The sequence below is a fragment of the Pseudorasbora parva genome, chromosome 3 (genome assembly GCF_024679245.1).
Source record: "Pseudorasbora parva isolate DD20220531a chromosome 3, ASM2467924v1, whole genome shotgun sequence".
Taxonomy (NCBI): Eukaryota; Metazoa; Chordata; class Actinopteri; order Cypriniformes; family Gobionidae; genus Pseudorasbora; species Pseudorasbora parva.
Window position 1 is genome coordinate 38,569,072 of NC_090174.1, and position 14,314 is coordinate 38,583,385.

The window sequence follows — 14,314 nt, forward strand, 5'->3', positions numbered from 1 at the left end:
CCTGCTCAGCCTCCAGATGGCTCACCGTGGTCCACATATGTACCGTTTCTGCCCAACTTTCAAGTGCTGTCAACAAATTTCGAGAATATTTTGGGGATATTTCACCAAAATAATTAATCCATTAAAACAACTGATAATCTAATTATCACAGTAGCAACACCTTATTTATATAAGGTTGTCCATACTGTATCAAAAAAATTCAAGAATAACATTGCAATAAAAAGGTAGTTCAAATGTGTGAGGTCCCTAAGGTGTTAGCTCTTGTTGTAACCACACCATCTCCTTTTTTGGGGGGGGGGGGGGGGGGGGGGGGGGGGTTGTAGGCATTTTGTAGTCATATATTGTTAATATTTTTGACAGTATCAGCTTAGATTACTGAGCCAAAATGCTCAGAAGGTCTATGAGCAAACAAATTCCAAATGTGCACATATGAAATATGTATATTCATTCATATTTCCTTTATCTTGTATCGCTTCCCTGCATTATTCATCCCTTATGTGCATTGCATCATGTCTAACATTTAAACATGCTTTTATTAAGGAAGCACATTCAGCATAGAGTATTTTCTGCTATAGCTCTGCATACCAAACAGAAATTTGTTGAATGGAAAAGCTGTCTGTCATAAACACTGTTTTACAAGAGGCTGTCATTCAAGTCTGCAGCGATTCTCAATTCAATCCATCTTCTGTTTCATCATGAGACAAATACTACAGTTGTCATTTGCCAGGAGAAGAAGAAAATATGGGAAAATACAGTCAAATTCTTACACTTGGGATGTTTTATTCGGGTTTCATTTTAAAAGGTATACAAATTCTTGAAAAAAAGTAATTTTATCAAACCATCTCACTCTCGTTATCATCTTATGGTCTGATTCAAAATTATGAAAAATTCTTGACAGTAAAACAAAAATGTTTTGACTTGACTGCAACAAATGTTTGATAAAATATATATTTTAAATTAATTTATAACAAAAGGTAATCTGTAATGACTGTATACGAGTGTGAGATGCGTTACTTTAAGAAAAGGGGGTTCAAAAGTTTTGGGTCAGTATTTTTTTTTAATTAAGAAAAATTAAGAATCTTATTCCGAAAGGGCACATTAAATTAACATGTCAAATACTGTTCTTTTGAACTTTTTATTCAATCAAATAATTTCCACTAAAACATTAAGCAGCACAACTTTTTATAGCAAGTTACAACATTGATAATAATAGGCTAAATATTTCTTGAGATGCAAATCAGCATATCAGAATGATTTCTGAAGAATCATCTTATCAACTACCCTTCAAACATTTAAATGCTAGTGCAAATCGCAGACTCTAAGAAGCTGTCCTACAACACACCATAAAAATCAAGCAATATTTTTTTTTTTTAAGTGGCACGTGTATGAACAATCATTTGCTGTACTGCTCCTCAATACATTTGTGCCCTAATTTTAGTATCTGGAGGTTCGAATTTAAGAATGATATAAATCAGTGTTTCTCAAACTTTTTTTGCCATGGCAGTTTTGATAAGTGAAAAAAAATCCCACGGCACACCAGTATATACAAATATTTTTAAAAAATTGAAGATATAAAAAGATATTATATTAAAATTAGAACTCACTGTCTTAGACTAAGGAATTGTCTAAATTTTACACTTTGTAATTATGTCTTTGGCAATATTTGTAATGTATTTTCCTTTTTTTTTTTTCTTGAAGGGGAGAGGATTATTTGTTTTGTGTATTGACAGTCTTTTGTACATATATGTTTCTTAAGCTTTGCACCAAAAAAAATTAAATAAAAATAGTAGTTAGTACTTCCATTTAATGTGACACTTGAGCTTAAGTCAGCACAGCGGTTGGGAAACATGGTGTATAATAACATAATTAGGAGAAGCTGTTAAATGTTCAAATTAGCTTCAATGTTCATGTCAGTATAAAAAAATTTAACAAAAGATATCATGCTGAAACCAACGACCATTCCACCAAGACACTATGGATGAAATCTTTGAATGAATGGAAGATGGACTTGTTCATGTCAGTTCATGTTCATGGAGAATTGATGATAAGAGGATATTGAAACGAGGCATGAATAGGAAAGATCTCCTTGTCTCGTGAAGGAAAAGCTTGCAAGCTCTATCTCTAAAGCCAGCGGTGGTAAAAAGGCTTCTGCACAGAGATGTGCGCTTGACCCACATATCTTCTCCTTCCATAAAAATGCATGAGCTATGCATCTGCAGCAAAAGAACTGCAGGATGAGGCAGTGTGTTTATGTATGACCTGTATGAAGCCTACACGTGCAACTAAAAATCAATGTTAAATCGATATTATATCATCTATCACTTTTTGCATCATTATAGTAGATCTACTTATCAACCAGAAAAGACCAGCCTACTTGGATACACAAAGTCCAATTAAAAACAAACAATACTACAAAAGATCAGTCATACATCAAATTAACACCACAATCACTCACTAAGTAAAAGAGGTCACGCAAACACATATGCTGACTAATGCATCTACCCTCTGCGCAAAAGCCTACATGACTGCTCATGTTAATGGAATACCATCACTGAAACGTCAGGACGAGAGAGAGAGAGAGAGTGAGCGATGAATACATGGTGGACATGGTGGCCAAAGAGCCCAAGCCTCTCTAATAGTATTCAGATCCACAAAAGAATGAAGTAAGAAGTACGGCGAGGAAAATAGGACAGGTGTCCTATATAACTCAGGAAACAGTTATTTCTTAGCTAGAAGAATTGTCATTTTGCTTTATGCAAAAGTCTTTTTTAGCACAAAAATGTGATTGGATGAGCAAATGGGCGGTTCCTCTCGATGGCTATGATCACTACGAGCAGGGTTTCTCTCTCTAGTTGTGCAAGTAAAGTGGGGAAATGGAAACCTGTGGAACTTTTTGAGCAGGGAAGGGAAAATCTCAGTCATTCCGCTACTTTCCATTCACTTATGCATTTATGATGTGCCTTGTTTTGAGACACAAAAAGCTTGTTGTTTTGGATCCGTTTTCACCAAGAAGAAAAAATAAATAGGCAAACTAATCTGCTATTGAACCGAATATCAGCATGACCAGTGGTACTTGAAATACAGCCGTTTTGATATTAACTATTGAAGTCAACATAAAACAGAAATTCCAATTGTCTTTTCTTCCCTATTGTGATGTATATCCAGATTAAACGGTTGGGACGTGATTTTATCCATACTCCATAGGGAATTGATTGGATTCAAGATTAGAAGTGTATATGATTTAAATAATAATAATAACAACAACAACAACAACAATGGTGTGTAGAGATGAACCATGTATATTAAATACTGCAAAATTCCATTAAAAATTAAGAATTGCCTATTTTCATGTTGACTAAAGGCACACAATAAAAAAACTAAAATCTAAATTGGGTTTAAAATGGCTTTTAAATGAAATGTTAATTTTATGATAAACTGCACCCATTGTCCATAGCTAAACAGGAAAATACTCGCACTCTAGTACCTATAGTAACAGAAGAATTCTCTTCCACGAGCTCATTCTTCCATAACAAGACAGTCTGTATGACGTCATTTGAGCTAAGCAACCTGGTGGCTCTTTCACAGATAATGTGTGTTTGAGAGCCGATGCTAAGAAAATACGCTTGTCTGCAACAAATGTGCCCTTTTTTCTTTTTTTACCTCGGTTCCAGTCAGATGGTGTAATTTATTCTCTCATAATTATCATAGGACCAAATTTGAAGTTCAATGCATCATTCAATCATAACACATCCATAATAAGCGCTATACAATAATACACAATATACAGCTCCGATTATGCACGCACGGCCGATGCAGCCCTAACCGCGAACAATAAACGGGGCAGACAGCGAGCGCTCTGCAAAATTTAAACCTGTGCTGTTGCAGGACAGAATGAACGCGGGCTGCACACACTGTAATTCTTGCGACAGCCAATGATTTTTCAACCGTCTTCATTCAATAATAATACAGAGATGCTTATTGGCTCGTGTTCCATTCACAATATCACTCCTAGCTTGAATATCTGGGTGGACTAAAGGGAACAATAGACAAAGGGTGAAAATCACAACTAAACGTGAAGCGTTTGGCAGCGTGCATCTCTGCGTAACAGTTCATTGAGCAGGAACGAGGGCTGACTGACTGATCACTGTTGTTTTACATCGATAACCAGTGTGAAGAACAACCACGGTCATTTCTGTGACACTTCACACCATTAAGCCATCCAGCATGTCTAAGCACAAAGCCTGTCTCTCATCTATAATGACTTACCTCTCGTGCGACGGCTGTCTCTCTTAGATCAGAATGCGGTATTGCACGACAACTCTGTGTGACTCTGTCAAGGATGAAACTGTAGGTTGGATCGTGTAATGGCAATAGAGGCGACAGAGCGGTGTTAACATGATTTTATAACGCTCGGGGAACAGCGGCGTTTTTGTCCTCGAAATGACCATCAGAGTTGACAAAACTGTGGTTTTAGCAGATGCTGTGACTGCGGTTTCCTGGCAACCTAAATTATGTTGCGCTGAAGACTGAATGGAGTTGACGTGCTGAGTGTATATATATATATATATATATATATATATATATATATATACACACACACACGTTATAAAAACCATCAATAACAGCACGTCAACTCGTCTTCGGCGCAATAAAATGCACACACATGTATGGGGATATATGGGGATGACACGTATAGCTTTTCTATAAACATACAGCACTTTGACAGACTACGGATTAAAATGTATATTTTAGTGATTGTGTCTGACTGACTGGCGCTTGACTAATTATCGTAACAAGTCCACTAAGATGTGTTTAACTTCAGCCGTGTTTGTCTTTTACCTAACGCATAAACCGCCGAGCGATATCTGTCAAAAAGTCACTGATTGGAGACCCAACCTGAGCACTGGTGTAGTTTAGAGCAGCTATCTTCCGTTTCAGCTCCTCAAGAACAGCGTTTCCAGGTAACGTTAGCGCGCTCCTGTGAATCTCGCCCCGACACAAATCTAGACATCCAGTGCGGTGGCGCACCGTCGTTTAACGTTACATCCAGCTCATTCAAATCACCCTCCCAGGGAAGAGCAGAGAGCTTCTGCCATTCGGCATCTACTGCAGTCGACGGTTCAGTCTGGCCAGTTGAACCTTCATTGACTATGTTGTTGTGGCAACCCGCTCAGAGTAACATGCTTGTCAGTTCCCCACCGGTCCGTTAGTGACGTCCGACACATTCCATTGGCTGGCTGTGTTGTCAATCAGGGTACAACTTACAAATTGAGGCGGGACTAACGTAGAACTGCCCGTTGGATTTAAAAGGGACGTCTGCCGCCCAACGGTGTCGCGCAGTAGTGCCTTTAAAATGATATTGTATAAAATATATTTTCATGCTTACATGAATTAGGAGAGCACACCAGAAATTTAACTTAATAATAAAGGAGTTTATTTTCAATATTTAATTGGTAAATGGGCTGATGTTTTCTACAATAATAAAATACAACAAATCTGAGAAAAGAGATGCTTAAATCAAAACAATTATATTAAATGTACAAAATAAATCACAACCTTCTTTGTCCTATTGTCTGATCGTCACCTCAACCTTTTTCTACACTTGAAAGCTACAAAAAAGAACAGTGTCTTTGCTTGGATTGACCACCACAGTTGTTTCAGTGACTTTCTAATCTGTACTCTCGAGGAAAAGAAAAAAACATTCTGATCAGGCATGTTGTTACACCATAAACTTGTCATTAAATGGTCAAGGGCTGTTAGGTCTAGATTTAAAGCCCTTTCAGAAGAGTAGCTTTGAGAATAGCATGAGGATGTCCACTTAATTACAGTCACACACCATCATTAACAAGATTATACTGACCAAATAATGACCAACTTCAACAGGGTTCAGAATCCTGACCATAGTTTTCTGTTACTTTGGAGAGCACTTCAATCTTTACAAAAATATTTGTTTAAAAAAAAATGCAACAGAAATTAAAGACAATAAAAGAGCGCTTTGCAGAGCAATGAAAAGGAGAGGTCTGGACCCAGGCGACAAAGAAAACCTCAGAGGAAGTAAGGTGTTGTCGTTCTCGGTGGTATGACCCTTTCCGAGTCAGGAACGGCCCGGAACAACTTGGGCTCCCGTGTGTTCACATCTTTGAAGACCATGATGGAGGCTATGTTACCACAGCGGTAGCAGTAGTTTGGGGCTGACCAGACGGTTACCAGCTTCTCATCAAACATGAATTTGTAGCCCTCGTGAACCAACTGATGTGCACGGCAAATCAGCTTCAAGTTGTTGATGTGAACAAACTTTAATTGGAAAGAGAAATAAATAAATAAATCTGGTTCTGCACAAACAGGTACATTTATTGAACTGTTTTCTTCTTTTACTAGCATGTCAGACATTTATAAAACAGCCAATACAGTTATAAAATTAATTTAGTTTCCGGCTAATTCATTTCAAAATCCAGATCTAAGAAAATCAAGGCTACAAAACTGAACAGTTACCTTTGATCTGATTTGAAATGACTTATTAATAGTTTTTGCTTTACTATAAGATATTTTTGTGAAACTTCACTGCCCTAGTTAAGTATATAGAGATGCCAATGACTACAACTCCATTTCATAACTCAGTGAGTGACAGCCACGCAAGAGACCATTTTTACCATTTCAGTAAGAAGCACAAGTAAATCAACATCAATCATTAGCATTCTCAACTTATAATTGCAGAAAAACGTCTCAGGCCAGTGTTCTGTATACACATAGGGATGAGTGTTAAAAGAACTTTAGAGAATGCTCTTACCTCATTGGTAACCTTAGCACCAAACAGCCAACCAGCACCCCTTGGGCTGATAGCCCAGGTGTCTACATCCTCTGGATCAGACCAGACAAGATCACAAAATGCTCCCTTGTGAGGGATTTCCTGATTGCGTTCAATGGTGCGTATCTGGTCCAGAGTTTTGATGTCAGGTGAAAGGCCACCATGTACACAAAGGATTTGCTCATCTATCAACTGTGGGAGGAATCAAAACGGCACAATAAAGTACAGCAGAAGGAAAATACATGTAAAACAGTCTTGTAGACAGTTATAAAGTCTTTCAAGACTTTTTTTTATAGTAGACATTTTGAATAGTAGCTACACCATTATATATTACTGTCATAAATGGACACAATTGCAATATTATATCAAACTAAAAATCTGATTTTTTATAATTGTACCATTCTCTAGTACCAAACATTACTGTGTGGCAGTATGGGGACCCAAAACCAACATAAATACAATTTATATGCTACAAATGAGATCGATAAGTATTGTAAATTGACTCTACTACCAAACAAAAAAAAAAATCCAAATATATTCTTTTATATTTTTTGATCTGGTTTATTTCAAAGTTGCACAGAAAATGTATAAATATTGTAAATTTACTTCCCAAATGTAATGAGAGGCTGTTTGACAGTGTCAGTAAACACATTTTTTTTTCCCTTTTCTTTTTTTCTAAATATAAAGACAAGAATAAAAATAATTGTAAAATAACTCTAGAAATAAGAATGTGTAGTTCCCTTTGGAAACTAGGGACTCACCCTAATGTGGTTCCACACCCGTAAGACCTCTGTTCATCTTCAGAACACAGTTTAAGATATTTTACATTTAGTCAGAGAGCGTATTTAAGTGTAGGCACACTAAACTGTCCATGTCCAGAAAGGGAATAAACACATCAAAGTAGTCCATGTGTGACATCAGTTAGTTAATTAGAATCTCTTGAAGCATAAAACATATTTTGGTCCAAAAATAGCAACAAAAAAAACTACGAAATAGCCAACTGCTAAAATCACGTGACATTGGCGATCAATACGCTGATTCATAACCGTTTTAATTTTTATTTGAGGTTTGAAAACAAACACGGACAATGCTGAATTAAGTCGTGGTTTTTGTTATTTTGGACCAAAATATATTTTCTATGCTTTAAGAGATTCTAATGAACTAAATGATGTCACATATGGACTACTTTGATGATGATTTATTCCCTTTCTGGAAATGGACAGTATCGTATCCAAATGAGTGGACACTTTATTGGACTAAATATAAAATATATTAAACTGTGTTCTGAAGATGAACGGAGGTCTTACAGGTGTGGGATGACATTAGGGTGAGTCATTAATGACATCAATTTCATTTTTGGGTGAACTAACCCTTTAAAGGTGTCATGAACCTTTTTAATTTTTTATACTGTTGTCTGAGGACAAATTATGATGTTCACATGGTTTTTACATGCAAAAACATCATAACTAATAGGCTATTTTATACACTGGTTTTGAGGCTCTCTCCTGAACGCTGAGTTTTGATGGATGTGCTGCAATGGAGACCTGGAAGTAAACGCCCATGGCTAGGATGATTGGATAACACTTGCACATTTAATGAGCTTCTGCACTCCAGTTCACATGAGGGAGGGATTGTTTTGAAAGCTGACAGAATTATTCTTTGACAGTTTTTTTTTTTTATTACTTGGCCTGCCTGATCATGGAATACAAGCGCAAGCCATGCGCGCGTGCTCTTCAAACACAAATGAGACCAAGAAATGAATGTTATTTCACTAGTCAATATTCATTGGCCTGCCATCCTGCTTGCGATTTAAAAGCCCGTCAGGAATAGAGTATGGATGGATGACCCAACCCGAGCCGACGGTCCCGACGGGCCGGCCGGACAGATATTTAGACATGACGTTCAAGTATGGCTCGGTCACGTCAGCGCGATAAGGAATTGAACCCTTTTAAATTTAAAATGGCTTATTATGCAAGTAGCCAATGGACCTGTTTAACTTGATGCAATGGTTTGTTTTTGTGATTAAAATAAATTTGAAAGATTACCTTAACATCCGTCTTCCTGTATGCGGAAATGAGTTGTCGCTGTGACAACAACATGCAACACGTGCGTGCATATTACCCGCAGCATCCTTGTCACTCCTCCTCTGCTCGATGGTCCTGCCAGCAGCGCTGAAGTTGCGCTCACTGCTACCTGCAGGACCATCGAGCAGAGACAGACTTGAAGCCATCCACATTTGACGCAATCCTTTTTCTGCATAAAACCTTGATGGATAAGATTATGTAAATAGATCTAGTGATCGACCGATATATCGGGGTCCCGATATTTAAGCACTTTCCCCCTAAATGGGGTATCGGTTTTGTAATATTGGATTTCCTGATAAATGGCGCCATCTTGTGGACGTTGAGAATTGCATATAAGCACATCCTGAGGGGAGATGAGTCAACAGTGGTGTTCAAAGGTAAAATAAGCTGCATCCCTTAATTAATCAACTTTGTTTAACATAACAGTAATGCACAATTGAGATCTCTCATAACGTCTTATTTGTGGTTGATATGCAGGCCTAGTAATGTAGTTTAAACTTGGCGCTAAGTAGAGACGAACTCACTGATGGAGTCAGTCAGGTAATCTGTCATGTCACAATAAAGACGTAACTTCACATGAATGAAATAAAACAGCCATTAATGAGAGCATGTTGGAAATAAAAGCGCCAAACTTATTTCTCTCTGTGTTTATTATTAGTCGCATTCAGCCCTTCTCTCACAGAGTTGTTGCTCCAACATTTAGGCTAGTCACCGTTTGCAAACAAGACCGACTCGTTTAAAACTCCTTCAATTATATTAATGTCTGCTATATAACATTTATATAACAAACATCTAATTAATTACAGCTCTGTGAAAATGAATTACGGCATGAATGAGACTGTGTTGGAAATAAAAGCTCCGAACTAATTTCTCTCTCTCTCTGTGTTTATGCTCAGTCGCATTCAGTCGTTCTCTCACTGAGTTGCTGCTCCAGCATAAAGGCTAGTCACCCTATGCAAACAAAAACGACTCGTTTCAAACTCCTTAAATTATATTAATGTATGCTATATAACATTTAACATTATATAACAATTCAATGTTTTATAATAAACACAGACTTAAGTACAGCTCTGTGAAAATGAATTATTATGCCCATCTCCGCGAGACGTGCAAGTTAAACGCAGAGATGAAAACAGCGCTCGTCGTCAGCATTTCATACACTGACACAAACATCAATTTTGATACTGTACTAGATGAGATTGACTCTTTAAGAAAAATAAACAAACCTGCAAATACATCATAGCTTTTACAATGTTTGCACATTCCAGAGAATATTCACTCTTTAGTCTATTAAACACATAAACCTTTTAAAACTGTAGTTTAAAATGAATGCTTATATTTATGCTCATAGTTATGGGGAGTTGTTAGACTCAACTCTCATTTTATGTTCTAAATGTATGTTGCCTGTTGTTAATATGGCTGTATTTATAAATAAAAAGGTAAAACAGCATTAATAATAAGACTTCACACTGTATTTAAAAAAACAATTTCAGACTATTTATTGATGCAAATGTCTTTTGTTTTGTATGTAAGGTAGTGAAACTGCAATCATTACAGTGTTTAAAAAGCTCAGTTCAGTGCTGTGATTGTAAAATAACACAATAAGTAAATATCGGTTCTTGGCACATAAACATGCAAATAATCAATTTCGGTCGATCACTAAATAGATCCCATGTTCCAGTTTAATAGTCATACAGTTTGAGAAAAATGGTAAGAGTGACTTTCATTTCAATAAGCATTTCAATTGTGTTACATTAATGTTGTTCTGTTAGCTTAGGCCATTTTTGGTTAACCTTTGTTCATTAAATTTCAATTGGCTATTTGATTGGGCCCTGTGTAACGTGTGCTTTTGTTGGCCCATTGCGCGCTGATGCGCTCATCTATAAACATTTCAGAATGCCTTCCTACAGTTGCTTAATAAAAAGCGGACATGTGTCATTAATATATGAGGAAAAAAATTGATTCTAACTGTCGGGCTCAGACAATTATCTTAATGCCTGTTGGTCTCAGGTCGGGTTCGGTTACTGCTCTGTTGGACACGGCAGGGCAGAAAAATGCGGCCCGACCCGCACTCTAGTCTGGAAAACACATAGCCCTGGGACGTTGGACTTTGCGAGGCTGATCTTGCAATGAACCAACAAATAAAGGATTGTCCAGCCTGTGACAGCATGCTGGTATGCTCTGTTAGACACGTCACATAATCAATATGATCTGTAATGCAATACCATTGCATATAAAAAGCATGTTTTACTCACATAAAGGTGTGCTTCACATTCCTGTCAAATCCAATACAGAAGGCACAGCATTGTGTTTTAATCTCAATATGTCTGCAAATCCAGTGTCGACCAGCGTATTGATTCATGATTCGGATCGCCAATGTCACATGATTTCAGCAGTTTGACACACGATCCAAACCGCTGATTCACAAACGTTTTAATCTTTATTTGAGGATTGAAAACAAATCCGGAAGAGAGAACAATGCTGAATAAAGTCGTAGTTTGTGTTATTTTTGGACCAAAATATATTTTGGTCCAAAAATAACAAAAAGAAATATTCACATTAAAGGAGTACTTCAGCACTGGGAAGATGAATCTGTATTTATACTGGGTCCTTAATGTAGTAGAAATGTGACATTTTCACATGTGAGGAATTTTTCCAGAAATAATCCTTTGAATATACTCCAGGGTTTCTAACGATACAAAGCCATATGCTAATCGCTGAAGTAACCCTTTAACTAACTGATGTCACATATATTTTAATGATGTTTCTATTTACTTTCTAGACATGGACAGTAAACACTTGCATACGCTCTCGGACTAAATATAAATGTAAATCTTAAACTGTGTTCCGAAGATGAACGGAGGTGTTACGGGTGTGGAACGATATTAGGCCAAGTCATTATTGACATTAATTTCATTTTTGGGTGAACTAACCCTTTAAAGTGTTCCCTGCAACTGAAGTATTCTCTGTCTAGAGCACACAACTGTATGAGCTTGTATTTTGGGTTAAGCCGTGTTGTTTTGACATTGTGGAAAATAGAATAATAGAAACAAATTGTTTAGCCTTTTTACCCGTTATGATGTGGTGGTGAGGACATTTTCCCATTGGTTAATCGACGTGCGGCACTAGACACTAGAGTCTGTGAATATTAAACTGCAAAATACTATTTAAATATTACTTCTGTATGTTCTGCGTTTCTGTGATGTGCGTGTCTGTGAATGAAGTCAGGTGCAGAAGCGCACTATATAAGGACACGAATGCAAACTTTCACTTCATGAGAAATTACCCTTTCATTTGAGAAAACTGTCATGTCATATGAACACAGACACAAAGCTCTTCACAGCAACCCGTCAAAATAAAAGTGTGGTTTAAAAAAATTAAATTGACAGAATAAATTAGGCTACTGTTGAGAGTAGATTTAGCCACATCTCTATGTAATAGAGAGAGTGTTTTAAAAAAAAAAAAAGTATTTTTATATTTACTTTTAAACAGGATACAGCCTTTAAATGTTTGTGTTATTTATTTATAATGATTATCATCATAAATAAACTTACAATAAACATTGAAATTGTGTATGTAAAATCTTGGAAAAAATCTTAACACTTACGGCAGCAACAGTCAGCATGTCAAATACTTTAGTGCAGTATCGCCAGGCATTAGCATTTCCATATTTAGTTTGGCACTCATCTATAGACAGAAATACAGAAAATGAAAACCTAAAATGAATGTACAACAAAAATCTCAACAGAACAAGTTCATCATGATAGGCATGCATTTGATTTCTGCCGTCTCACCATAAAAGCCATAAACTTGTGTGATCTGCCTGCTCTCGTGATTGCCACGCAACAGTGTGATGCGGTCAGGCCACTTTGCTTTAAGTGCTAGCAAATATGTGAATGTTTCTAAGCTGTAGTATCCTCGATCAACAAAGTCTCCCTAGAGGAAAGAGAACATACCGATGTCTCTTCAATTAATGCTTAAGGGAAAGACAACATTTACAATGAGTTACCAAATATGAACTGCAATACAAAATGCATCTTTAGAGATACAATACCATGAAAATGTAGTTTGTGTCTGGTACTTGGCCCCCAGTTCTGAAGAGTTCACATAGGTCATAAAACTAGAGACAAAGAAAAGGTTTAAGTCAGGGTTGCCCAATCCGGTTTCTGGAAATCCATCTTCCTGCAAAACTCAACTCCAACCCTTATAAAAAAAACCAAGCAGCCAATTAAGATCACCAGGAGCACTTGATAATTACAGACAGGTGGGTTTGGTCATGATCTGAACTCTGCAGTTAGGTAGATCACCAGGAATAGGATCGTTAACCCTCAGTTAAGGTCAATATGCAGCATGTTATGTCAAAAAAAAATAAGGTCATGACAAGATCTGCACATAACAGATGTGTTATTAGGGTCTGCTCTCACCTGTCCATGAATGTCCCCGCATACAGTGACTGGAGTGGATACTGGCTGTACATTTGATTCTTCAAGCAGCAGGTCACATACATAGTCACACAATCTCTGTCAAAGCAATAGAAAACAGCAGGTTTGTACAAGCTTGTAAAATGAATGGCATCACTAATGACGATAGCAAAAGCAGCAGATTACAGCACTTAAGGTCACGTTAATTCATAAAGAGGTCAAATTAACCCTTTCAGGTGGCATTTTTCAAAAATGCACATTAGTGGCTTGGGAGATACTGATGAGGAATGCATTAAGTTATAGACTAATTTAGAAGGCTTGTTATGCGCGCAAGAGCTCAATAATAAGACAGGGGGATAGAAAACGGTTCATGAAAACGCTAAATTCATGAAATAAGTAACTACGAGATGGGCGTTTCAAACGAGTTTGCTTGATAGCAGCAGAGTTAGCCACCTTAGGTGTCTACAAGAAATAGTCGGTTACACAACTTTATTAAGAATAACTGTTTTGGGGGGCCGTATAACATTATTTCTGATTAGAAGTATAAAGTAAATCACGGATCACAAGCTAACCGATTAACGTTAGATTCATAACGTTACGCAGCGACTGCACTGACACACTATTTTACTGGCCTTGACTGCGATGTAAATACCAACAACTAATATGTTTAACATTCCAAGAGAAAGCAAAATTACAGATAATATTCACCTTTAAGTCGTTCTCTGGAAGATATTTGCACTGCCTCGCAATTTCAACATACTTATCCAGGTCCAGCGGCGCCATTTTAAGAACAACAGTCGATGAAAGAAGTGAAGAGGAAGTCTTTCTACGTCATAGAGGGAGATAATGATTGACATGGAATCAGCCAATCAGTACTTCGATACGGCCCTGAGCGCCATGGCAGGCAACACTTGCATTCGTTTCGCTGGTTAACACGTTTCTCGAAATAAAGTTTATAAAGAGGTTATGTTTGTCAAAACGGTTTTTAACTTGTTTTCTTTTCT

The 14,314-nt window shown here is 37.1% G+C and overlaps 2 protein-coding genes across 4 annotated transcripts in view; both read right to left on the reverse strand.

The window, feature by feature from the left end:
• Positions 1-5,172, reverse strand: part of scai (suppressor of cancer cell invasion) — a 44,048-nt gene extending 38,876 nt beyond the window's left edge. The window contains exons 1-2 of one of the 3 annotated variants that reach the window (XM_067438738.1): positions 4,897-5,172; positions 4,267-4,330 (exon numbers count right to left, since the gene is read on the reverse strand). The gene's annotated coding sequence lies outside the window, so the exon portion shown is untranslated. The remainder of the gene's footprint in view (positions 1-4,266; positions 4,331-4,896) is intronic. The other 2 variants (XM_067438737.1, XM_067438740.1) reach the window with 2 other exon arrangements.
• Positions 5,173-5,411: 239 nt separating this feature from the next.
• Positions 5,412-14,177, reverse strand: ppp6c (protein phosphatase 6, catalytic subunit). Its single transcript, XM_067438742.1, has 7 exons — positions 14,019-14,177; positions 13,314-13,409; positions 12,944-13,009; positions 12,684-12,825; positions 12,497-12,576; positions 6,788-6,997; positions 5,412-6,294 (listed from the first exon to the last, which is right to left on the reverse strand). The coding sequence occupies exons 1-7, from the start codon at positions 14,091-14,093 to the stop codon at positions 6,046-6,048; spliced, it is 918 nt and encodes a 305-aa protein (XP_067294843.1). The 5' UTR covers positions 14,094-14,177; the 3' UTR covers positions 5,412-6,045.
• Positions 14,178-14,314: the final 137 nt, after the last annotated feature.